General features: G+C 43.7%; 1 protein-coding gene across 3 annotated transcripts in view; it reads right to left on the reverse strand.

Annotated features, from left to right (window-relative positions):
* The window catches only part of ASTN2 (astrotactin 2), an 839,367-nt gene that overhangs the window by 465,821 nt on the left and 346,057 nt on the right, over nt 1-27,489 (reverse strand). For all 3 annotated transcript variants that reach the window (XM_090274637.1, XM_090274635.1, XM_090274634.1), the window contains one exon: nt 18,762-18,908. In XM_090274637.1, the coding sequence (XP_090130763.1) occupies nt 18,762-18,908 (147 nt within the window). The remainder of the gene's footprint in view (nt 1-18,761; nt 18,909-27,489) is intronic.

The raw sequence follows: 27,489 nt of genomic DNA on the forward strand, positions 1-27,489 counted from the left end.
TGTTCTAAAGAGGGTCAGCTTCTTTCCTTTTGTTCATGACATGGTAACACTATATTTTAAAGCTCTGAAGAATAGATCAGGATTTTATGAGACTAAGTTATAGATCTAATTTTCAAGAGTGTTAGAAAAGTTTGAGTTCCTCTATTCAGAGTTTCTCAACTTTTTTTTTTTTTTCTTTTCTTAGTATCACCCACTAAGGAGTGCTTTCAGACTTTTCCCCCCAATCGCCTGCCACCCATGTAATTTTAGTACCACGGGTAGACTGGATGTATCTGTTTATGTGTTGTGTTTTTGCTGTACGTAAAGAGAATAATTTTCGTGCTCCCCAAGAATCAACTTTCATATCTTAGTAAGTTTTATTGTCCACGTGGAGCTTAAAGGAGAGGGATGGGCCCAAGCTCCCACTGGGATTAGTGAAATAACTAAACTAGAACCTAGACTTTATGACTGCCAACCTCTTCATGGTGTGAGGGAGGTGAGGGTCAGGAGTGAGCTGACTTTCCCATGGCAACAGAGCTGGCACGTTCTGGGGCTGGACCACAACCCAGGTGCTGTGACTTCTAGCTCGGGGTTTGTGCCAGGAGTTCAGGCTGACAATCGAAAGATGAGCCCTGGCTGGTGTGGCTGGGTGGATTGAGTGCCAGCCTATGAACCAAAACGTCACATGTCTGATTCCTAGTCCGGGGACATGCCTGGGTCGTAGGACAGGTCCCCAGGTGGGGACATGCAAGAGGCAACCAACTGATGTATCTCTCTCACACTGATGTTTTTCTCTTTCTTTCCCTCTCCTTCTCCGCTCTCTAAAAGTAAATAAATAAAATCTTAAAAAACAAACAAAAAAAAATGCTGAATAAAAAGGAAAACAAAGAATCCGTTCTGAGGAGAAATGTGAGCTGTCACCAGGCTGAGGCTCCTCACTGGGGTATGAAATGATATACCCTTGAGAGGCCCAAGTCATGGAAGAACAGAGAGGGATTTGTCACTAAACATCCCTACAAGGAGCATGGCAAGGACAGGACCCTAGCATTTTAAAAATGTTCTGTGTTAGAAAAACAGTGGTTTCCAAAGGAAGCTGTGTCAAAGCCACGCTTCCTCTCCCCAAAAGGTCTCCCTGAAGAGCCAGATGTGCATTTCCTGCAGGCAGCTGCCATGTTTCTGCCGTTTCCTGGGATCGAAGCCCGGCTAAAATGGATTGCCACTGAATTCCTCACGCCTTTCTGTATCCCTGGTCTTGCTTCAAGGTTCAGTTAGGGGTGTCTGAGTCTGGGGAAAAAAAGGTTTGAAGTGTTAAAATTTCAAAAAATTATTTTTCTCCCCAGAGATATAACAATGTGGTACCCAGGTAGGCAGCGGCGAGAAAGAACAAAGTTCTGATGTTTCTCATTCTACTTTAAGTTATTTAAAATTTTAAGGAAGAATTGTGGTTAAAGGAAGGAACCAATGGGCTTTTAATTTTAAAAATTATTATTATTATTTTTTTTTTAGCTTCCTTCATTACTTTATTGGGAACTTATACATCAAACCCAATATCAGGGCTGAGTATCTTTTTGAACAAAGATCAGTAACTCTTGAATGAACATGGGGGACAGTTGCTCCCAAACCTCAAAGGCCCTGCAGCTCTGACTTGCTAATATTGAAAAACTTCCCTCTCTGTCAGCTGCCAAGTAAGACGGGCTGAGACGGGAGACGAAGAACTGTACTCCGGAGGGAAACAAGCAGGGACTGGCTCCCAGCCCAGCCACTGAGTTGCTGTGTGACCCTGGAACCAATCACTTGACCTTGGTCAGCGGCCCCCACTTCCTTATCTGTACAATGGAAATACTTCATAGGGATTCTATAATGATGTAATAAAATGCATTTGAATCACCTAAATATAGGACATGACTATGTTCCAGGGGACACTATTCCAGGGGATAAAATTTACACAGCCAACAATGTATTCTACATACAATTGTGTGTCTACCCACATATGCCATATATGGGGGGGGGCAGCCGTCCGTCTCGAGAGACGATGGTGTAGCTTCTTAAGAGTCTATCTGCACCGCCGAGAATGGTTGTGCAGTCCAACTCGGGAGTGACACGGTATCTGTCTCCTCCCATGTTGAATCGACATCTTGCGATGACGCTGGAGTGTCCTCTCCAGTGAAGCTGAAGCTACAGAGCCTGGGCAGGGTGATATGGAGGGTCTGCTGTTGCCCATGCAGCAGACCCCCCCTCTCTTCGCAGCTGAAGGGTCCAAGGGAAAGACGGAGTCAATACAGCTTGGCTTCAGGTGCGCCGCAGGAGTTGCCAGTGTTGACTACAACGTCAAACCGCCTTAGGGACTCCGGCTCCGGATTTTCTGTCGGGGTTTACTCCCTTAGCCTTTCCCCTGAAGAGGTATGCCGCAAGGCAGCGGAGGTTTTTTGGAATCAGAGTTTTCCTTCTCTGATGTGATGTGCCCTGACTGGAAGATCGAACCAGCGACACTTAGCTCGCAGGCCGACGCTCAATCCACTGAGACAAACCAGCCAGGGTGATGCCATATATATTATTGTGTATTTCATACATGTACATTCAAATAACTGTGCGTGTCTATGTATATATGCATACATATATGTACACATAAGCTAAGCTAACTATGAATAATTGAACCCCATGAGGATGGTGCCTCCCTTAGTTGTACAACATGGGGGTTCTACCTGGGACACAGTGAGACAACAGCTCCATTTAAAACAAGAACAGAAACAAAACCCCAAACCACCTTTCTCCTGCCTAACCAGTCTGCTCATTTTCCCCTGTGCTGATTCACAACTTATCCAGACAACATCTCCTCTGATTTTCACAACACCCAGGGTGAGGTGGGTAGGGCAGGGAGGAGGGATGCTACTTTAAGATGTATTGCAGGTGTGAGGAGACATTGTAGAGACCCTAGAAGGATTCCTGGCACATAAATGTACAGTGACCATACATGATGCATCGCTGAGACAGGACTGTCTGACTGGGTTCACAAATAATGCACTGTGTGACTTTCCCAATCCTGCAGCCGGACCATATCCCCTGCCCTGTTCTCACTCCTTTGGGTTCACTTTCTTTCATAAGATACACGTCCTCTTACTCTCCCCAAAATATCTGCACAAACATCAGGTCCTGTTTGGCAAGGGTGGCTCACAACTGTGAGCCCTAAGAATAACTATACTAGCAATGTCTCTCAGATCTGTCTCATCAATACATTGTGGGGTCAAGGTCAGCTGCCAAATTAGGCCCAGGCACCTGCCTGCTTCTGTGTCCCCCGCTGTGAGTGTGTGTGTATGTGGGCATGTTCCTTTCTCTCTGGCCTCCTATTCTCTTCCTTTCTTTGTCCAGGAATAAATTAGGTGGGAAAAACACAGACCTTGAAATTGGCAAACCTGGATTCACAAAGTGCCCTTACCACTTACTCTATTTGAATGACCACGAGAAAAGATTAGTATTTCTTTTCTCAGCTTCCTCATCTAAGAGAGAATGAATAATACTTACGTTGCAGCATTTGCATTGAATATCAAATGTGATCACGTGAGCACCTGACTTATTGGATATACTTTCCAAATGCCGGTTTTTACCACTTTTATTAATCTGATTGAACCTAGAAATAACTCTGGAGGTCAGGTGTTAACTTTTATCCCCTATTTTACAGAAAAGGAAGTTCAAGGAGGTTAAAGGTACATGTTTTAACTTGCACAGCTAGGAAGTTGATGATTCAAAACAAAACAAAAAAAACCCTCAATCTGCCTGTCTCTCAGTCTGGAGCTCTGTCTGTAACACCAGGCCACTTTCTGTTCCTCTCACTTCATTATCCACATTTGTAAGGGGAGTGTGAGAGAGAGAGAGTGTGTGTGTGTGTGTGTGTGTGTGTGTGTGTGTGTGTGATCTGTCAATATCCATCTCCAGTTATTTCTCTAAGTACTCAGCTTCTTGTGGTGGCTGAAACATAAATCAGACCATGCTGAGAGTGTGTGACATACAGAGAGAGAAATGGCAGAGAGACGGTGACATAATATTGTAATTCAATACTTAATGTCTCCAAAGACATGTCATACATCCTCATGACATTTCCAGAAGATATTTTCTGGAAACTGGACAATAATTCAAATTAATGCTAAACCTAAATCTAATTGTTTTATGATGCTACCAAGGGCTACATGGGGCAAAGCTTCCAAAAATCAGAGGTTTCCAGTTATATTGATGGAGTAGATTTCACTGCCTGGCACGGAGGAGAACGCGGAGAACAGCTGCCTAAAACTATAATAGTGCTCCTTGGAGCAACATAAGGAAGGAGATTCTCAGCTTACCCACAGTGAGCATTCCCAGCAGCCAGCCTTTCACCAGCCAAACCTCACTAGGAATTCTGGGGAAGTTAGGCAGAGAAAGGTAAAACTTTTATTTGAGGGCCAAAAGAACAGGATACAGGATGGCTGAGATCCACGTTTCCGCTATATGAGATGTAAAGGATGAACTTTTTCATTCTGTTCCCAGACTGGGTTGGTGGGATACAGCTTGCAGGCACTAGGCCCTAGAGCCAGACAGGACTGACTGAAACCCTAACCCTGCCACTTACCAGCCAACAGACTTAATGCTCGTTACATGATTTTGTGATTCTTGGGGCTCCTCTTTGATAAAATGCCTACCCCTCACTTGTGTGTACAAAGGCACATGGAGATGGCTGATGAAGAAAGCACATTGCCCAAGAACATACAGGATCTTATCTCAGGTTTCAAGCAAACAAACAGCAAATTGTGCATGCGCGTGTGCGTGTGTGTGTAGGAATGGCAAAGATCAAAAGTTCCAGAACCATTTACAGTAAGAATCATCAATCCAATAGACTAGGACCAAGAATATAAAAGAAAGAGGGTGTATTTTATAGTTACTTCATTCACTCCTGTATTATTTTTGTAATAAGAGTACTGTTGCTGCTGCTACTGCTGCTGCAACTACTACTACTACTACTATAATACCTACTACTACTACTAGTAGTGCTACTACTATAATACCTACTACTACTACTACTATAATACCTACTATTACTACTACTACTACTACTACTACTACTACTACTACTACTACTACTATAATACCTACTACTACTACTACTATAATACCTACTATTACTACTACTACTACTACTACTACTACTATAATACCTACTACTACTACTACTACTACTACTACTACTACTACTACTATAATACCAACAACTTCAGAAGCTTTGGGTAGAAATAAAGGATAGAATATATATCCTATTACTGTGTCATAGTAGGTAACCAAATGTGCCTGTTCTTTCTTTCTTTGTCCCTAGAGACTAAGGAATGTGTTCTCCCTCCCTGGGAACACAACAGGTATGGGTAGAAGGCAGGCAGCACTGGACTAAATGCTGCCACTCTTTTCTCCCAGGTATGTAATTACCAGTCTGCCCTCTGGCCTTTGCTCAGGTTGTTCCCATATTCCTGGAGTATCCTCCTCACCATATCTATCCTCCCAGACCCAGCCAGCAAAAGGCGAACTTGTCCTCCTCTGGTCCTTTCACCTGGAAGTGGCCTATCCTTCTGCCTCCAAAGGCCTGGCATTTATAACTCTCTCCTTACATTACTGTCATTGATAATGCTTGTGAGTTCGGTGCACTTACTGAGTATCCCCCATGTGACAAGGTTTGGGGCATGGTGATGTGCTGATGTCTATCTACCTTGAAGAGAGTGAGCTTTCTGAGGACAATGCATGTCTAACTCATCTTCAGTTTTTTTATTTCTTAGCACAATATTGTGTACTTAGTAGGCAATTAGTAGATATTTCAGATGGATGGATGGATGGATGGATGGATGGACGAACAGAGTGACAAATGGCGCTTTCAGCTATTTGAAAAATAAATACTGCCTTAGTGTTATCAAGTGAAAACAAAAGAAGAAATCCTCATGGTTTTCTCTCCACACTCTCCAACAGTGGTTCAAATTTCACCTGAGACTCACTGATGAGCCACAGTAACAGGCAATTTTTGTTTAACAAAACTCTGTGTAACACCTTCATATCCAATCTCACTTGATCCTCACAGCATAGGATATTAGAGGCTATAGAGTAAGACAGATCTTGTTCAGCAATTGTGTGAGCTTGGGCACACTTATTACCCATTTTGGAACTCAGTTTTCCAATTTAAAAAAAATGAGAAAAATAACAGTTATTACCTCCAGAGTTATTGTCAGGAAGAAGTAAGCTAATTAATGTAAAATACTTCCAGTGGTTAGTATTCAATTACACTATGCTCCGTACACATGTATGTATGTTCTATGGAGTTATTATCATTCCCACTTCATAAATAAAGATGCTGAGGGCAGCAAAGACCGCTGTTGCCCAAGTCACACACAATTCTTTAATTACAAACCTGGGACTAGAGTTCAGCTATCTGGACGCTGGCTATTGTGCTTCTTCTAATGTCATTTTAATTTTCAGCAGGCTGGTGGCTGTGTTTAAGTATGAATGTATTTATCTGTATAGTGTAGAAATGTTTAGTGAGCACCATATATATGCCAGGCCTGGTTGTAAGAATTGGATATTCCGCAGGGGACAACAAAGACTCAACACCATGGCGCTTGTCTGTAGAGAGTGTACGATGTTGGGTAGGAGGTGAGCGTTAAACACGTAAATGCACTAATACTTACACAACTGCAAGTAAGGACCACTGTGGAGAAAGAACAAGCTGTGTGGTGTGTGTGCATGCGTGTGTGCGTGTGTGTGTGTTGGCATGGAGAAGGCAGGGTGGTGGTATCCAGGAAAGAATGTTCCTTGCAGATATGCAAATAAAACGGTATCTGTGATGTTTCTGAGACAGAAAATATGTTGGGCTCTGTTTTCAGTTGGAACTAACAGTAAAGAACACAACGTTAACTGAACTGGGGGACACATCGGTCATTTAGCCTATATTTAGGCTTTTGCTTTCAAACTTAATTGTCCTTTCTGGGATGCTAAGTATCTGAGAGAGCACAGTTAAACATTCAAACCGTGATTTTGTGAATCCGAACCGAACTCCATGGTGCCGTTTCCACAATTTACACAATAGGAATGGGCAGCAGCAGAGGCCACATAAAAGCCCAAACAGAAACTAACATAATTTCATGTTTTCAAATAACCAGTCAATTTTCTATGTTTGCTGTTGTTAAATTCAGTTAGATGATGAGGTCCTTTTGTCTTCTTATAGAGAGAGAGCCTAATACAGTGTTTAAGAGCAGAAATATGCTGTCGGGCAGCCGGTATTCATGTTCTGGCCCTATAACAAACTCACCAAGTGATAATGATCCCGTTAAATGGGCCTTGGTTTCTCAGCTGTAAAACTGTGGATAATAATCTCATAGGAATGTGGGAGGCAATATATGTAAATTAAATTTCTGTTGTTTCAAATTACTCACTTTCAATGTAAATGATATATATATATATATATATATATATATATATAATTTAAGACAGTAGCTGGTACATAATAAATGTTTAATAAGTGTTAGTTATTCTTAGATTATTTCTAGCTACACATATTTGAGAATCCTATTGTGAAACACAAGGGGATGTTGTCTTGTGCAAACACAATTCGGCAAAACAAACACAAAAACCAAGATTCCTGCTTAAACAATATATTAGCTTTGGATATCACAGCGTAAACAAAAGCTCATCCTGCAACTCTTCTATTTTCTTAATTGCCTGCTCTGGCTCTGGACCTCAGCCAGGAGTCAGTCTTTAGCCACGCCATGGATACCTACACATCAGACTGTGTATGCGCACAAACAAGAACATACAGCCTCCTGTTGCTTCTCAGGGCTGCAAAGAAAAGACATTAAAAGTGAGTGATTTGAAACAACGGAAATTTAATTAAAAACAAAATTAAAAGTTGTTCCAAGCCCGGTACTTCAGCCAGCAAGACTCAGAGGAAATTAGTAAGAGCTGCTAATAGCTGGATCCAATTCACAAGCCTCTATGAAGAGACAGTCCAGAGGAACAAAGTTGCGTACTCTTTAGATGAAACAATTAAAGCTCTCTTCTGAGACATAATCACCAACAGTATACCAGGGCAAAAAGGAGCATTATCTGCTGGTGTGTTGCTTTTTTGACTTTCTTATTTTCATTATAGGAAAGTGCCCTGAGATTCCCCAAGTAGCATTTTCTATGGCAACGGAGAAGGACACCGATTTTGAAAACCAAATGAATGGAAGGTAGGGTAAATTCCTTTTAAAAAATAATTGTCACTCACTGCCTGAAAGTCTACCTTGCCTTTGAAACTTCAAATACTCAGGCTGCTAAGTAAAATTCTAATCCTGCTCAAATGATAGAGCTGAACGATGAGCCAGCCAAGGGTCAGCTGGGAATTGGGGACTGGGCGCCAGGACGATTAAATGAGCTGGTTTCTGGGGTGTCACCACGGACAGAAATAGAGTGGGTGGCGGGGCTGTGTCTGAGACAGAGCAGAGAGGCGGGTCTAAGAGAGGCCAGCCTGTCCCCGGTTCTCAGGGCAGCAGGGAGACAGGCAGAGGGAAAGAAGCAAGGTGGGATGGGGTGAAAAGAAGCTGGTGGGGGTGGGGGGAGAAGAGCTTACAGCTGGGGTGCTGGAACTTTGCATGAGTGTTAACCAGTTGGAAGTGGGGTTTTGGGGGTGTTGTGTGTGTGTGTGTGTGTGTGTGTGTGTGTTTTCAGCGAAAGAAAATGGTGTTTCCTGTATGGAACTACGCAAATGGAGAACGAGCAGCTTGTGCTGGAAAAACCACAACTCCCCGATCCAGGGTTTGGGGCAGGGTTTTTAAGGTGTCATGGAGCAGCACTGCATTGTGATGAAGGTGAAATGGGGAGTCTTGGAAGCACAGAGATGGGCCCCCAACTTCTCTGCCGAATAGCCACATCTAAACTGAATTCTGAAGCACGAAGAGGCAGTGGCTAGGTGGACAGGGGTCGGGAAGAGGATTTAGACAAAAGAAAAGGAATGTTTGTTAAGGACAAAAAAACAGAACGCGGGCCTTCAGGAAATAGTCACAACATTTGGCCAGAGTGCAAACAAGATGAGCAATGACAAAAGACAAGGCCAAAATATATTCTGCCTCTCACGGTCTACAATTTAGAAAATTTGGCCAAGCTGGCTCCCACGCAACATGCCTACACTGTGCCCACACCTCTGTACCCACGTTCTTCCTCTTGAGGGGGCAGAAGCTGTCATTTCTAATTGATCCTAGATTTCAAAGGTGGCACCAGCTCTGATCGCCAGGCTCCTGGGCCGCTGCTCAGACTTCTGCTTCCACACCAGGTCCCGTGCCCAGCACTTTAATGCTGCCTTTGGGCTTTCGCAGGAAATGGCCCCGCCTGGAGCCTTCACCCTCACAGGTGACATCAGCATCTGTGTGGGGGCGGGGACAGCTCATTTCTCATTCCTCTGTCCAGGCCCTGACACTGCAGTGAGACATCACCTGAAATAACAGTCAAATGATTCAAACCTTTAGGAGAGCAGCCTTCAGAGATCTGGAGAATTAATCTTACTCACAGAACACAGTGGCATCTCTCACTAATAATGTTCATCCAGCAGGATTTGTAAAGGTCCTAATCCCTTGTATTCCTCAAAGGTGCTTGCATTTTTCTTTTTGTTTTTCTACAAACATAGCCCAAGGGCGGGCCTCTGATTCTTGATCGCACATAAGAAAGCTAGTGCACGAGCAGCATAGTGATAATAGTGATAACTGTAATAATAGCTAACCCTTCAGTGTGTTTACTGTGAGCCAGGCTCCTACATTTAACAATCAAGTCTTCGCAATTAGTCTGGTTCAGAGGGCATGTGGCTCCCTGTTTTTCAGAAGATGAAGCTGCATCATGGGGAAGGTGAAGTTAGGATTTACACTGAAGTGCTCCGCTGTGGGTGCTCATGCTCTTAACCACCACACATCACTGCTGAGCAAGGGTTTCTATTTCGATGTCTGGAGGCACCGATTTCTCAGAGATCCTGGAAGAAAAAGCCAAGTAGTCTGTGACTCCTTCCCCTCCCGGCCCCTCCTTACAATTCACTGCTGAATTTCCTTGGTTCTAGCTCTACAGGAACTGCCTTAGCCTCCTACACACTCCTGATATTGTCATATAGACTAAATGTAACAGCCCCCTCCCAGACTCCTTGCCTTCAGCCCGTCCCCTTACACTCTTGTTCTACACTGTGCTCAGTCAGCCCACGAGTCCTTATTGAACATGGAATATGTACTGGGGACTTTATAGGAACAAGACCACTACACTCTGCCCTTAAGGGCTTAAAATAGCGTTAGCAGCAGCTGTTGTTTATGGAGTACTGACCAGTGCCAAGCACCGGCCAAGGGTCTACTGTTACCATGCCCATTTCACAGAGGAGCAGACGGAGGCCTAGAGATGAAATAATTAGCTCAATGCTACACAGCTAGGAAATATCTGAGCGAGGTACTGAACCCAGTGAGTGTGATTCTGCAGCTGAGACTCTTAGACATAGAATAAGCAATTCTAAATGAGCTGAGTGCCAGAGGAAAAACTCGGGACCATTTAACAGGAAGACCTAACTTAAGACTGTGAGGGTGATAGTGATGATAACGCCAATAAAAACTAACATCACCGAGTGCTTCCAGCTTGCTAAACATTCTACTAAATATTTGACAACTATCATCTCATTCAATCTTCTAAAGAGGGAGCTACTGTTATTACACCCGCTGTACAGATTAAGAAACAAGTCAGGATGGTTATGTAACATCCAACTGACTCTATAGCCTGTCCTTTTAATTAACATCTTGCATTGCTTCTTGAACAATCAACTGTGACCCCTCAACTCCATTTCTTAAATCTTTCAGTGGGCTCACGACCCACAACCACGTCCACAATAGAAGCCCACCACTGAGACCTCTGCTCTTCCTGTCTGCCCCTCCCCTTTGACCCGTCCGTGCCACGTGGAACCCCTGATGCCCCGGGTGCTCTCTGCTCCTGCCCCACCTTTGTTCATGCTGTTCCCTTGGCCTGGAAGCTCTCCCTTCTTGTCCTCACTCTTCCATCATCTCCAACAGGGCAAACACTCTCACGCCCAATCTCTGTCCACCCAATGAGACAAATCCTCTTGCGCCCTAAAACTTTACCCAGGTCCGTGCCGCGGAAAAAACTCCAGGCTTCCCTGGCAACCTGGCCGACTCTTGTCTAGATATGCCCCCACCTGGTCCAGATTATGATTTGTCTTCTTTTGTAGTCTTTTCCTTTATAGCTACCCTGTCATGTTAAATAATACGCGCGAGCCCTTTGAGTGCATAATTAGCACTTACTGAGCACTTGTTATGGTATATTTTCATGTCACTCTCGATTTCATCCTCATTACCACCCTGCAACGCAGGGGCTAAGAGCTGTTCTTTTCTAGGTGGGGAAATTGATGGTTCAGAGGAGTGAGGCAACTTGCCTAAGATTCATAGTTAGTAAGCGGAGGAATGCAGATTTGAGCCTGAGGTTTTCCGATTCTAAATTTCATTCTGCTTTAGGGCTGATGGTATCTGAGTTTGTCCTAGAATATGAGTCCTGGCACTCAGAGTAAGCAGAAAGTCTTAATGTGTGGATTCATTGATAAAGCCCACGTGGGAACCAGAGTTAAAGCAGAGGAAGGCAGAGGTGGAATTAAAGGCGGACACACTGTGCGCACGCCCTGGGCCCCGACTTCTGAAGGGCCCCGCAAAACCCCAACTTTACACTTTTTTTTCTAATGACACCAAGTTTGGTTTCATATGTGCAATTTTAATGACATACAAGTTGTAAACTTGCGGGGCCCTTCAGAAGTCAGGGCCCAGGGTGTGTGCCTGGTGCGCCTGCCATTAAATTCGCCATGGGAGGGAGGGATATATGGGGTGCAGGGGTGTTCCCGGCTTCAGGAATAATTCCAGCTGAGGGTAAGATGCCCAGGTCTTTAGCAGAGGCTCAGAAAGTCACCGAAAGCTGCCAGAAGACCCAAGGCTGTGCAGCTGCAGATGTATTTTGCTTAGGCGATCCAGAGGAGTGGCTGGGGAGGAAAGCCAAGCAGCAAGGCTCTTCTGGGCACCAGAGCCAGGATGGGGAAGGGGTGGGCAGAGAAGTGGGAAGGATGTGCAGGAAGGGGATGGGGAGGCCAGAGGGATATATCGGTTTTAATTATTCTTCCCGTCTCATCGTTTCCCCTCTGAATATGATGCCTACTCTCCCTCCCACACTGTTCTGGCATCCAAGATGTTCAAGGTCCCTCAGCAGCTGACGCTGGGAGCTAGAGATGGAGAGACATCTATCCCACCGTGGTCTGGATACCCACCACTTCCTTTTCTATCCAGCAGCCTTGGGAGCTTTCAGTCCCTGCACAAGCTTGGCTGTGATCCTTCTGCAATCCTTCTAAGCTTTCTTCAAATGGCAACTTGTGGGCTGTAAAAGGTTTGCTTACCTGCCTCTGCTCCCAAGATCCTTGCTCTGGGGGCCACCTGGACACAGACTGGCCCAACAAGAGTCAGAAGAGAGAAGAATGGGGGTGCTAAAGGGATGGGCGCATAAACAGGTCGCAGGTCACATACATAGTGAGATGAGTAAGCCTAACTCTAAACCCCAACTCTGTTCATTCTACTTTTAGAACGTTAGGGCAGGGAGAAATGTTAAGTACCACGTTGTTTCCTTCCTACGGTTTGCAGTAAAAAAAAAAAAAAACAAGGACTGGGGAAGTAGAGACGCGGCTAAAAGTCATGGTGAATTCGCAGCAGAGCTAGACAACAATCTTAGTCATCGAATTCTGTCTACCACATTTCCTGTAGCCGCTAACTCCTCACCCCCTTCCTGCCTGTGTGATGTTGAGGAAGCCACACAAATTTCTTGGGATTTAGTTTCCTTTAAATTTAAAGTGGGGATAAGGCCTGGATCTACTTCACAAGGTAATAAATAGGATTCAATGAGGTAATACTTTGCAAGGCACTGAGCACAGGGCCTGTCACTAGGGGAATGCAGTGAAAGGGTCCATGCCCCCTCTGAGAAGCCTGCTGTCACCCATCACCCACCTCCAGGTAAATGTTAATGGCTCTAAGACCCAGCTCACGCAGCACCTCCTCAAGACATCCTCTCCTTACATCCCTTCCTAACTCCAGCCTAGGGTAGTTCCCACAGTACCCAGAGCAGCTCCCACTATGACTCTGACCACACTGCATTTCATATTTCATCTGCTTGGTGAAGGGGGAAGCCAGAGACTGTGCTTTGCCCACCTCCCTGACATCCAAGTGTGCCCCAGATAAGGTGATGTGTGAAACAGTCATGTGCCACTTAACAACAGGGACACAGTCTGAGAAGGGCATTGCTAGGTGATTCATCACTGTGCACACATCGTAGAGTGCACCTACACAAATTTAGACGGTATAGCCCACTGCACACCTAGGTCATATGGTATACCCCCATTGTGTAGGTGCCCCATCGGTGACCATTATACTGAGCATGACTGTACTTGTTGACCACAGGAAGGGAAAGAAGAAGGAAGGGGAAAAAAACAGGCACTGTATATGACAAGGGATTAGTATTATTACTGAGGAATTTTTAACTAGTAAGTTTTCCTTCTGACCAAGCTAAGCCTCCCTGAAGTTGTACTTTCTATTTACTTGGCCAAACCTACTAAGACCTCCTTATGATCTTTTCACTGTCTTCATAAATAAGAAAGCAGTGAACAGGCAGAAAGGGAAAAGAACAGTGTTGTCATAATCATACTAGCAACGGTTGGCCAAGGTCGGCCACACTCATCAGCCTAGTAACACTCATTTGAGGCAACAAGTATTAACATTGCTTTTGGACGAAGGAACTGGAGCTCAGGGGGTTGAATTAATATAGCCAAAGTCACAAAACTGAAGAGCAGAAGACCTGGGAGCAGAACTCATGTCTCCTGGGTCGCAGATCAATGGACTTAACCTCTGCAGCACGTTACCTTCTCTCTCTCTTAGCACTGCGTCACTGACTCAACCCTACATCACTGTGCAAACACCATGCCCATAATAACAGAACATCTAACTCTGTGCGAGTCAGTGGAAAGTCTTAATGTATGACTCACCAATAAAGCCCAAATGGGTGTCAGGGTGCTGCATCTCATTAAAGCTTCCATACCCCATTCTCTTCTCCCAGCCGTAAAATCAAAAGAGCCTTCCTCTCACAACAGCAGAATAAAAATATTAATGAGAAAAAATCTTTCCCAACCTCTTTCAACAATCTTCTGCCCCCAATTCTACATACATATTTTTGGACTCGATTTGCTATCAAAACACAGAAATTAGTCTCCAATTTTGGACGTCAAACTTGGTTATTCCTATTGTTAAGAAAGGAAATTAGTTAACAATTCATCCTGGTTGGAAGCCAAGCTAACATCTTAGCAGAGAGTGTCATTAAAAATCCCAACCAAGCTGGCCGCTGTGATATCTTTAAAAGCCTGAACGTGTTCTGCTGCTCTGGATGGGTTTCCAGGGTTTGTTCCCCCTCAGTGCCCTCATCACTTAAACCTGGGGGTCAGTTAGTATTTAAGGAAGAAAGGCCTTGAAGCAGTTTTCTCTTCCCTGATTTTGTGGATTTAGACTTTCCTAATGAAGAGGTTTGAGAAAACACAAACAAGAAAACCTAATAATTCCACTTAAGGGGGCATCCACAGCTTCCTGCACCAGCTCCAGGCCATCGCTGAGCAAGTTGTCCATTAAGGACAAGAAGAAAGAGAGAGAGAAAAGTTTTTACAGTTTATAATTATGTTACCAGTTCCATTACAGATCTCGTTTTAATTCTGACTGAAACCTAGCCTTGCCTTCTCCCAGCGCTCTCTCATGAATAGTTATTAAATCTGAGTTGGAGTTCAACCTATTGTTCTTGATTTCAGCATATTAATATGGTTTATTGGTATTTCATCGCCACCTCCCACCTGGGTATTCTGAATCTCAGCTCAATTTATATTTCCCCCTTTTCCTGGGCTCTGGGATAAAGCTTATTTCTCATTTTGATGTTGGAGGAGAAAAGTGAGTTTGATTGGAGTTTCTTATCTTGGGAGAAGAGAGCAAAAACCTGAGGGAGTGAAGTCAATCATAGAAGAGGAGGCAGCATCAGATTTCTTGCAATGTCATTCCCTGGGTTAGATCTTCTTAGGGCATCTGGTCCACCCACCTCCCTTACCTCCCTTCATTCATTTCACAGACATAATTTATTATATGTCTACTGAGTCAGAAGCTCTGTCAGGTATCACAATAGGTTAGGGCATGAATAAGCTTTGCTCCTAGCTCTTGAGGAAAATGAAGGGAAGCTATCGAAATGGGTACTAACTCTATGTGCACGCTGTCCTAGGTGCTGAACATAATCTGCAAAACAAAGAGTCTTTGTCCTTATGGAGCTTACAATAGGGCGAGAGACTCCAACATTAACTAAATAAGTATATAATTACAAATGGAAATAAGTGCAATCAAGGAACAGAGCAGGGCTCAAGGAGAATAATTTGTAGGGGACCTCATAGAGGTTAGGATACAAAAAAAAAAAAAAAAGGAGGTCAAACACTGTAGGGTAGAATGAAATTTGTCCAGGAGAAGCTGGATAGCAGAGGTTGGGGAGAAATTTTTCAGGCAGTGAGACCAGCCTTTGCAGAGGTCCTGAGGCAGGGAGCAGCCAGGGAAACTGAAAGCACCAATGGAAAGAGAGTGGTAAGGTGAGGGTTTGGATCAGGGGTTCAGGTATACCTGGGCTTTCATACAATGCTTCACTTCTGTGTGTTACTCTGGCACAATCACTTAATGTCTCTGGAACCTACCTTCCATGTTTGCAAAATGAGAATGCTAAACCCCGCCTCCTACTTGTCCTACTTCTGCTATGAGAACTGAATAAGTAACTTCATGTGAAGTATTTTGAACACTTCAATATTTATAACAGACATGATCAATAATATTAAGTTCACTTTTTTGGTGTAGGTTCCTGGAACTCCTATAGAATGATTCTCCTCCCTTTCCTTAAGAGGCCCCTAGGTATCTATGATGGTTTTCCAGTATCTTGACTATAAGTCCTCTCCTTTGGATAAGTTCAAATATATCATTCACCTTCTCAATGCTCAACTCCCAGAACAGAACAGAACTGAAAAGAGTAGAATAGAGAACTTTAGTTGTAGTATTATCTGTCTGCAGGAGAGTGGAACCATCTCACCCACTTAATATGGATAACTTACTTCTTTAAAGCTGTCTCTCCTACTGGCCAGGATATTGGGTGACCATATCCTGATTTACATTGAGTGCCTCAAGGGATGAATAAACTAACATGAGTTTTTAATATTAACCAATTACCATTTGTTAATAATGCTATGTGCATGGCAATTTGGATGAAACCCCAAACCATGTGATCAGGGTTGCTTTATTATAAAACTCATACTGGATCATTCATACCGTATTCAGTGCTACGGGCAACCACTGGATTTGTGCCACGAGGCAGCTCCATTAATGTAACACTGATAAAAATCAAAGGTGGAAAAAACCAAAGCCCCTTATCAAGGTTCCAAAGGGTCTCAAGGAGTCATTACATCTGTTAGATAGAAAGAAAGTAACACAGAGAGACTGATACAGCTCTCAAACTTCTGTTAAGGGATCATCTAAAGTTCCCATTGAAAACATTAATACCTGTGCTCCACTCCTAGAGAATACAATTCACTATTCTTGGGATCATGATTCATCTCAGAATGAACCAAATGCAGATGATTTATAGGCCACAGATGAAAACACAATGCTATATTCAGTAAGTTTGGAAGCAAACACAGCCCATCACTTCACTATGTGCTTAGCAGGGCAAAAAGCCACTAGTGGCCTTGAGAAGGCTCAGACAAAGGAAGGGGTAATACTTGCCAAGGGCTTGGATAGGGGCTGTGTAAGTGTGTATTGTTCTTGCCAGCTGGGCTCTGAACAAGTGCTATATTGTGCTGACCTTTTCCTATAATGGGCATTAAGTATCGAGTATAACTATGTTGTAACACAAGGGCAGAATGGCAGAATGGCAGAATGGCAGAATTCGTTTTCTTCCTGAAGACCAGACCTATTACTCAGCCCCATCCAATATTTCAGCACCACGGACAGCTCAACTCACAAGGCTGGCTGAGAGTTCTTTCCACCAGAATGGGCTGCCAGCTTTGCAGCTACCTTAAGGAGCGTGGGAGAAGGTGAGAAAGGCAAAAGCTGGCTCTGGTCCATCACAGAGAAGTAAGCCATTCACTTGGCTATAGAAGTGGTAGACAACAGAACGAGTATTTGTATGCATGTCTGTATTATTCTATGGTTCTGCTCTTAGTCATTAAACTATTTACCATGACCTTGAGCAAATTACTTAGTTTCTTAAGACCCTCATGAAAATAAATAGTGAAAACATGAATGTCTCCAAGGAATCTCCAGTTAATGAGTAGTGATAAATGAGAATAAAACATAAGGTCATACACCCTTCAATAGCGGTCAGAATTTGGCCTATTGATTTTTCCAATCTCATTGTTTATCACTCTTACACTTGCACCCCCATATTCCAACCACACTCAGCTTCTGGCAATTTTTCCAACACCAAGACCCATGATACCTACTTGAGTAGCTACTTCTATATACCTTCGTTCTCCCTTTGCCATTTCCCATTCACATGTTTGTCTGTCTTATGTTTACACATGATTGTTTATGTTCACCATTAATACTTTTGTTTATCTATGATTTGATAGGCATAAACCATGGTGAAGTGGGAGCAATCACAGGATGCATTAATAGAAGTGTAGGTGTCTCAGAGGAAGGATGTGAAAGATCCACCCTGAACAGAAAATACTGAAGGAATTGGTGCTAAGTTCTGAACACTGAAACTTAAAAATTGGAGATAAAATTGAGTTACATTGAGATAAAGCTCACAAATATAGAGTTGGAATCTCAAAAACATTCAATATATATCCAATGAGAAAATATTTTTTTAAGCAACAAAGGTACTCATATGGTGGTTACCTCTGAGAGGGCCTTCACTGGGAAGGAGCATAAGAAAGCTGAGGTAGTGGAAATGTTTTATGGTTGGATTTGGGTGGACTTTTGTGTAAAAATTCATTAAGCAGCATGCTTATGATATGCCTTATTTATTGCATTGATGACAAACTTCAATGTATTTGTAAACAGTAATGCCAAGTGAGAATGAGAGTGTAGATATGTAAAGTAGAACGACTTTCTGGAGGGCACTTTAGCAATAGATGTCAAGAACCTTAATCAGCTTCCTGGACCATGCTTTGTAAATGACTATAGTGACTACAGCATCTCATTAATTCAAATTAATTGAGGGAAGAGTAAATGGTAGGATATAAGATACTTACAAAGTACATTTACAGGGAATGAGATATGAGTATTCTTCAGTACATTCAGGAAATTCCAACAAAGCTCATACAATCTTCTCTGTCATATATATTTTTTAAATACTAAATATAATTTTGCAGAGGGGCACTCTTAATTTGGAACAGGATCCACAAGCATGATAAAAAACCACAGGTTCTATGATATAGCTCAATCTTTCTGCACTCACATTGGGATCCTTTCTTTATCAAATCATATCCTTGTTCGTGGAATAAAACCAGTCTTTGGTTGCACTGGAATAACCCAGAACTCTAAATGATAAGGGCAACTTCCAGGGCCCTTGAGTGCTCCTTGACCCCTGCAATGGGGTTCTAAGGCTGGGTCATGCATGGAGGATACTTGCATAGCCAGAGGCGCAAGGTGCCCAGTAGGTGTGGAGCATCTCCAGGGCTCAGCTCTTACCATCTGCAATGAAGTGCTCAGGAACGTGCAGAGTCACCTTCACTGTGAGTGGACAGGACATCTGGCTGCCACACACCATGGCCAAGATGCAGGAGCTCACAGCAATCAGTGTCAGGGCCGTCTTGTTCACCGGGCTTTTCAGCAAACCTGATAACACAAAAACACACAAAGACACACAAAGACACCTAAGTCTATGAGGTGAGAAAAGTGGGGATAGCACTGAGTGTGGAAATCTTGTTAGTTTCCAAATGGGAAGGTGGAAAAAGGAGGCATATTTTCCAAAGTCTGTACTTGGAATGACATCCCAGCGGCCCCTTTTTTAGTCTTAATTCTCTGAAAAAAGTTTTTTTTTTTTTATTCCTTCGGTAAAAACAACAAAAATAAGTCTTCCTGAAAATCATGGCAATTCTCACTTCTCCACCCTATATTAGATTGGTCATTCTTAATAATAATTAATGCTAAACTGTCCATTTTCTTTGGGAGTCAGTGAGAAGACACTGCGTTGCTGAATTCATAGGGTGGAATGAGCATAGGCTTTAGAGTCTGACAATCTTGGGTTGAAATTTGGACTTCAGCCCTCATTGGCTGCGGGATCTGTTTCTTACAGTTTCTTATTTTAGGGTGAGGATAATATTAAACAACTCACAAGATTGGTGCAATGATTAAATGGATTGTGTCTATATTGAATATGTCGGTTACCTAAAATAATTTCCATTTTAGACACTGTTAGAAGCTGATCAGTTCAAATCACTTGCACAAGCCTTTACTGATCACCTACTATGGAAGAAACATGCACAGCAGAATAAGAATAGTTGCTATTCTTCAGGAGCTTATAGGCTATGGGCAAAGGTAGTCTTCTCCAAAGCTAACTGGAATTCAAGGCAAGTCGTGTTAAGAGCTAGAAGAGAGGGTACAGGATGGGGACGGGAGTTTTGTCCGGGAAAATTAAAAACAATTTCACAGATTAAATAGAATGAGTAGATTGGATTTTCATGGCAAGGAGACCACTGGGCCAGCAAAGAAAATGCATGGATTATGCCCTGAGCCCCAACTGTGTCTCATTTTTTAGGCTTTACTATTCATATCTATTTTCCAGCTTTGGATTATCATTTTAGAGCAATGTCTCCCAAGTTCCTATCACCCAGTGGGTTCTTCTTTGGAGCAAACCTTTATGCCCAAACGTCCTGGACATCTCTCTATGGATGTACCATGAGCATGACAAAAAAAAAAAAAAAAAAAAAAAAAAAAAAAACACATTCAAAGCTGGACACATTATCTTTTCCTGAAAGCCTCCTTCTCTCTTTCTCCTGGGCTGTCCAGTTTATTGAAAGTACCACCATTTACACTGGTCAGAAACCTAGATGTCACCTTTCAGTCTCCTGTCTTCCTCTTCATGGCATCTAAATAGCCATCTTATTTATTCTTTCCTTAGCAACGTCACCTCTTTACCTGCACCTCTTCTACTGTCTGTTCGCCTGTGGGATGAGGAGGATGTAGACACATCTTGCCATCCCATTTCCTGCTGGAGCCCCCTAAGCTGTTCTACAGCATCTGGCTACAGGATGTGACCCATGTTAATCAGTCTGGCACCTGAGACCTTTCAATGACAGATATTTACACTCAGACCTCCTGTGGCTCCCTTCCACCTGGCCCAGGTGTGGGCAGGGCTGCGTTACCACAGTGCCATCACCATCAACACTTGGCATCCTGCTAATATTAGCAGAGATGTTATTTCTTTTCTACTTATTTCCTTGCTCTCTCATCACTCATTGAGATTAATAAATATAAATTCCTCTCCCTTTAGGCAGACAAACTGCCTACATTTGATGTGTTTCCCAAAATATCTTCTTCAAACATTAGAGTCTAGTAACCTGATGCTAAACTCCCTAAAGGCAGGCACTGTGCCTTTTGCTGACCATCGCATCCCAAGGCCTAGCACAGTGTATTGTCAGCAAACATATCATCATTTCCAGGGGCAAAAGTAACAGTACTAGCAATCAGACACAGCTGCAGACCAATCAAAAAGCATGCCAACCTTAAACAACCAACACGGCCAGACTGATGTGTCCTAAAGGAACAAGAGCCCATGTGACAGCCCACTGTGGGAGTTTTTGTATGGATAGCTACTTTTCTTAATAGACAGGGCGCTGCTTGAGAGAAGGGATCCCATCTTTGCCTTATTGATGTCTCTCACCCCAAGCTCACAGCCTGAAACCTAGAAGTTGTTTAATTTAAAAATAGGATCCTTATCTTTACTGCCAGTCCTAGAAAAAAGCATAACTTATGGTAGAGACTATTCCTATATTTGTGGTGTTATATTTGTTAAAAGAAAGAGAGATAAAATAAAAACAGTGGTTTTGGTGTCCAGAGATGAAGAATCCCTAAACCTAAAATGAGTACAAAAAAAGGAGAACAAATTTTATCTCTCATCTGGGAGCCACAGGGAGCTATTTCAAACTCTGATAGTATAAACATTTTAGTAACTAGAAGCATAGCAAGCTACCACCAATGCTTTTATACTAGAAAGAGTATAGACTGGGGGTCATTGCCTTGCAGAGGTCTTTCCTTAAAATGTCAACATATTACCTTGAGTCTAGCTATTTAACAGAAGTCCCAAATAACAGTCAGCAGCAGCAGCACTGTGTTCTTACTCTAGCTCTGTAGAGTCTATTCTGTGGGGAAGAAGATGCTGGGATGAATCCAGTAGCAATAAGTTCTTGGGAGGTAAACCAGGTCCAGACAGAGAATGAGATGTAGTTAGAAGCTCCTGGCATTGGAGAGGCGGATGCCCTGGATGGACAGTAGCAAGTCCGAGAAGGCATCTCTCAGGCCTGGCCAATGTAGCAACAGAAACGGATGTGATCAAGACACTCCTTCCATTAATTAACCAACTACCAGACACTGGTTTAGCTCAGTGGATTGAGCGTCGGCCTGCGAGCTAAGTGTCGCTGGTTCGATCTTCCAGTCAGGGTACATCAGAGAAGGAAAACTCTGACTCCAAAAAACCTCCGCTGCCTTGCGGCATACCTCTTCAGGGGAAAGGCTAAGGGAGTAAACCCCGACAGAAAATCCGGAGCCGGAGTCCCTAAGGCGGTTTGACGTTGTAGTCAACACCGGCAACTCCTGCGGCGCACCTGAACCCAAGCTGTATCGACTCCGTCTTTCCCTTGGACCCTTCAGCTGCGAAGAGAGGGGGGGTCTGCTGCATGGGCAACAGCAGACCCTCCATATTACCCTGCCCAGGCTCTGTAGCTTCAGCGTCATCACAAGATGTCGATTCAACACGGGAGGAGACAGATACCATGTCACTCCCGAGTCGGACTGCACAGCCATTCTCGGCGGTGCAGATGGACTCTTGGGAAGCTACACCATCGTCTCTCGAGACGGACGGCTGCCGACGACGACGACGACGACAGACATACCATGCAGGCTCCATGGGGCTGGTTTCTGAAGTGGGGAAAGAAGGCTCACGGGCAGGAAGGGAGTTTGCTCATACTCTCCCTGGATGCATGCTGGGTTAATTGCACCCCCCTGTGTCATTTAAACCTTCACAGTAATGCAGGGTCTTTAAGAGTCAATGGAAGCCCTGGTTGGGCAGCTCAGTTGGTTAGAACATCATCCTGATATGCAAAGGTTTTTGGTTTGACCCCTGGTCAGGGCACATACAAGAAGCAACCAATAAATACATCAATAAGTGGAAGAATAAATTTCTCTCTTTAAAATTCAATAAATAAAAATATTTAAAGTATATATTGTTTTAAAGAAAGACAGTCAACAAGGTGGGGAGTAAAGTGACATGAGCTTTTTGACCCTCGGTTTTGTCATCCACAAATCAGGAAGAAAATGACATATCCTTCACGAAAGTTGTAATAACGGAATGCGACGGTAAGCGCCCCATGCCTCACACAGTTTCTGGCGTGTGGTAGACCCTCAGCAAATGATCATCGTTGAGCCAAATGACGGTATCCATCTCATCACTGATGGCAGAAAGCAGGACTTACTTTCCACCTTGTCCAACATGTTATGAGAGCGTATTAGGAACTGAATCATTCTTTACAGAAACTGAAGACAAAAAGAATGGGACTGAAGGGAGAGTTGTGAGAAGGGAGAGTTGTGAGAAGAGGGAGGGGCAGAATGAGAATAAACTGTGTCCTGGGGCAGCCATTTACACAGCGAGGGCCTGAATCGCCACAGCCGTCTCTGAAGTCCAGGGAGAAGAAAGCATGCGGGTGAAGTCTCCACTCAGGCCAGATGACAGTGGAGCAGCCACGGGCACTTGGGGAGTTTCCATGGCAACTGGACCTGGGAGGAACTTCACAGTGGGACTCAAGCAGAGGTGACTTTTTAGCAGTTCCTGGCCCAGGGAACTGAGCATCAGCACTTAGCTCTGGGTTTGTGCTACAGACAGCAGCAAACTACCTCTCTCATAACATCCAGCCCCTCCTCATCTAGGCTGTGTACTGCTCTGCAGGAAGCAGGGGAACGGAAGAGAACCTCCATCTGTCAAGTTCTTACTATGATCCAGGCACCATGGCTAGAATTTCCATCCATCCATCCATCCATCCATCTGTTCATATATCCATGAAGTCAACAAATTTTTACCGAACATCAACTATCTCCATGCACTGTTCTAGGCACAGGGGAAATGCTATTGAACAAAACAGCCAACATCCTTGAGAGTTACATTTTAGTGGAGAAGAATCATCTCATTTAATCTTTACAGTGAACTGTTATTCCACACTGTTTTACAGACAGGGGAGCAGGGCTGTGAAATGACTGGTCACAGGCAGAGACAGAATTAGAACCAGCCCGTTCCATTCTCTGCCGCAGATCACACTGCCTCCTATTTAACGTAGTTGCAGAAAGAGCATGGCTTATAGAGCCAGACATGCCTATGTTCAGATCCTGGCTGAACCACAAAATCTCCATGGGACACTTACCAATTGATGCAACCCTGATAAGACAAAGTGTTTTCACCTGAAAAATGGAAACAATGGTCTTATTTCAGAGCTGATGGGAACACAAAATAAGATAATGGATACAATTGAAAAAAAAAAAAAAAAAGAGCTTGGTAAATGATAGTTCCAGATCATGACATGAGCAACCTCAGATGGGCAGGGTCATGGCTACCCCTGCTTTACACCCGAGTTTGCAGTTCCCTTCTGATCACCTTCAGGGGAGCGAGTGCTGCTATAGGAACAGAGTTTCATCAGAGCATATTGATTGCTGGAACTGGAGGAAGTTAACAATCTGATTTTCCTTGCATTCCCCCTCCCTCTTACCCCTCAACTCCTCTCATGGCAGAAGAGGATGGAATAAAATGCATTGCTGGAGAAACTCAACAGGAAATAACTCAGCATTGTCGATCCATATGGTGCCTATAATTTGGGGCTTGATTCTCCGTTTGGAAATGTCAGGCTGAGAGAAGAAAATCAAATTTAAGTTAATTTTGGAATTAAATCAATCACATTTTACGATGAAGAATATAGATCTAACCCCATGAGACCAGTGTGTGTGGAAAACGTGAAGCTGCTACACACCCACTGATTCCTTCCTCCTGATATTTCTGGAGCACAAGAGACTAGGTCCCATGCCAAGAAGTCATTTATTTCTTTAAATGCCATATGGGGGGGGGGGTGCAGAGACAGGGATTCCCGGACCCCAGGACATTAGGGTGGAGGATCCTAGGAGGAATAGGCTGGGACTTGGCTCTAGACATAGACACTTACACCTTAACTTTTCCATTTAATACCTGCTTAAGTTTCGGCAAGTTAGCCCCACTCTCAGAGCCTTGGGGTTCTAATCTATAAAATGACTGTGCTAATCTCTAGCTGACAGAGAAGCTGTGTAGATTAAATGGGAGAAGATAATTACAACACCAAGCACACACACGTAGGGATCTATGCGCTCTTGGTAGCTTTCCGTTCATCTCAACCCCTCCAAACCTCACCGCCCAACACTCGGCATCTACACAGATGTCAGGAGGACACATGGTACTTTGGCTTAAGCTGGAACTCTGGTTTATGCAGGAGCTGCTAACCCCCCTAGAGAAGTCAGTCACTTCATCCCTCTAAGCTTCAGTGTCATTGTCTGGGAATGGTGCACTCAATAACTAGTTAATTAATATACATCTCCTATATGCCAGGCCTCCTATTTTGTACCCTCCTATTATTTCCAGTGACTATAAGTATGTCTGAATATATTAGGTGCTCAATAAGCATCTATTAGATGAGCAAATAAATAAATGAACGAATGGCTGGTTAAGCGTTGTTCTGCATTCTACCAAGAGGTGTCAGGACTGGAACATTGCTATTGGTTCTTTTCTAGCCAAATGTATTCCTTCACTTTCTTCAGCAGAGGCTGCTCCCTGCCCACCCAGAAATCATGCAGGGAGCCCTTGAGAAGTCGCCAATTATCCTGTCTTATCAGGTGACCGCAGCAGATTGCTGGTGTGCCCCATTAACCTCACTGAGTGCCTCATGGGATTCCTGTCACACCTGAGCTCCAGTACCTCTGTGCTCCTCTGCTTATTTCTGGAAACTGAAATTGGGACACATTGTCTGACAACTGAAAGTGTCACACTGGAGGCAGGAGGAAAGAATATTAGAAATTAAGGCTTTCTCAGGACTCTAGGAAAGGCGGCTCCCTCTCAGTCTGGCTCACATCTGGATGCTGCACACATCACTTCAGCGCGATGTGCCGGATACGTCATCCTTCCCCCGTCTTGCCCACCTGGGGCCAGGTCTCTCGTTGTCTCCTCTCAGTTTCTGCCACAAGTTAGCTTCTTGTGTTCTCCGGGTCTCTGAAATTGGCACTCTCAAACCCATAGCATCCTTTAAGTTGTTTGTTATTTCCCCAACTTCCCCCCTTCCACAGAATTTTCCTTGATATAATTTGTACAATGTTCATCCAGCCTTTGGATACTTGCAACCCTTACCAAGCAATAATTCTCCTCTCAGAGATCTGTGCTAAATAGTCCTAGAATCTCACTCTATGGGCCAACTTCCGCTGTCCATGTCAAATAGGATGCATCTAACACCTCCTCTTCGGGGCAGCTGTTTAGTTAGTCAAAGATGGCAATTGCGCTACCTTGGACCTCCTTCCTCCGAGCCAAATTATTGCTAGCTTTATTTTGCTGAAGTTATTTTTTGAGTCTCTTTATTATACGTTTTGTACAATGGCTTTCATAGTAAATTATATGCCATCATCATCATCACCACCACCATCAGTATTAACATCTATAAAAACACATGTGAGCTAGGCAATATAACTAAAAATTTTGCATGCAACCTCTCGCTTATCCTTCACAGAAACTTCATGAGATACTCTATTATCACCCACATTTACACATGAGAAAACCGAGGCCAATACTTGCCAAAGACTATGCAATCAAAGCTAACAGGGGGGAAACGAAAAACCACTTGACTTCTTAAGTTACTTCTCTATCAACGGGCTAAACGTGGCCCAATGCTAGGACACTCAACCTTCACCACCATGCTGCTTGTAGACGTAAGCTTGCCCTGTGGCCCTCTGGTGACTGTGGTGGTCTCATAGTGACCTTCTCATCCCACCTGATGTTGACCTCAGGTTTTCAAAGGAAGCTCTCTTAATTACCAACAGGAACTTTACAAGGAGAGCAGAAGGTGAGAGGGGTTAGCTAAACAGTGTTTTTCTCCTCCTCTCTGACCCCAGGAAATACTACATGGTCTCCACTAGTTCAATGTGCTACTTAGAGCCAAATAATTACGCGTGAGGTCACTGGGGAACACCTTTGGCCAGCTCTGCTCCATGAATAAGAGCTTCTATAGTGCAGGGTTGGGTCGTAATGCCCACTGGCAATAGATGTTGAATGGGGCTACGGAAGCTGGCTATTTGGATTTCTCTACGGCACTTACAGACAGTTGTGCCTGGAAGTGTGAAGAGAAGTTCAAGGTGATGACAGTGGAGATGGGGAGAGCGGTACTGGTGGTGAAAATGGCACCGACGCTGCCACATTTTTTCCAGTTCTTACTTTCCAAATTATTCCCAAATATCTCATTCACTTTTCACCAAAACTCTATACAGTCGGCATTGCTATTATCTCCATTATCTCCAGTATACAAACAAGGAATGAGAGACTTAATGGTGAACTCATGTTTAGACATCAAAGGAATAACTGGGCCTGGGAGCCACATGACCTGCCCAAAGCCTAGTGCTCTTTCCATGACACTAGTCTCAGGCCTCACTGGCCAGGTTGGAATGTAGGATTCAAATCTGAGCCCCACCCCACCCCCACCTCCTGACCCACTGACCACACAAGTGTATCCAAATGCCCCAAAGAGCCAGTGTTGTTTTAGCCACAAAACAAAAGATATCATGAAAAGGAAACTTTTCTATTAAAAAAAAATGTTAGCACATGCTGTATTTTATATCCATCTCTTAAAGTGCTAGAGTATATATCTTGTATTAAATATCTCTCAAAAGGCATGCATTGAATTCCCTTTAGCTGAATTGAATATGATGTTTTCTAAAAGTATTAATTATATTGCAGATTTATTATTCTTTGGAACAAAGTAAGGGAAACAATCAGCTAGTGTAACAATGTATTAAAAGGTTGCTGTTAGTAATATCAGTATCTCCCCAAATTAACTGTTGCCCCTATGCCAGACACTGTGTTAAAGAGTCTATGTGCATTTAAACTTCTCAACAGCCTTGCAAGGCAGGGAGTACTGCCTCCATCTGTAAATGG

This window comes from Furipterus horrens, unplaced genomic scaffold (assembly GCF_987537825.1).
Source record: "Furipterus horrens unplaced genomic scaffold, mFurHor1.1.pri manual_scaffold_4, whole genome shotgun sequence".
NCBI lineage: Eukaryota > Metazoa > Chordata > Mammalia > Chiroptera > Furipteridae > Furipterus > Furipterus horrens.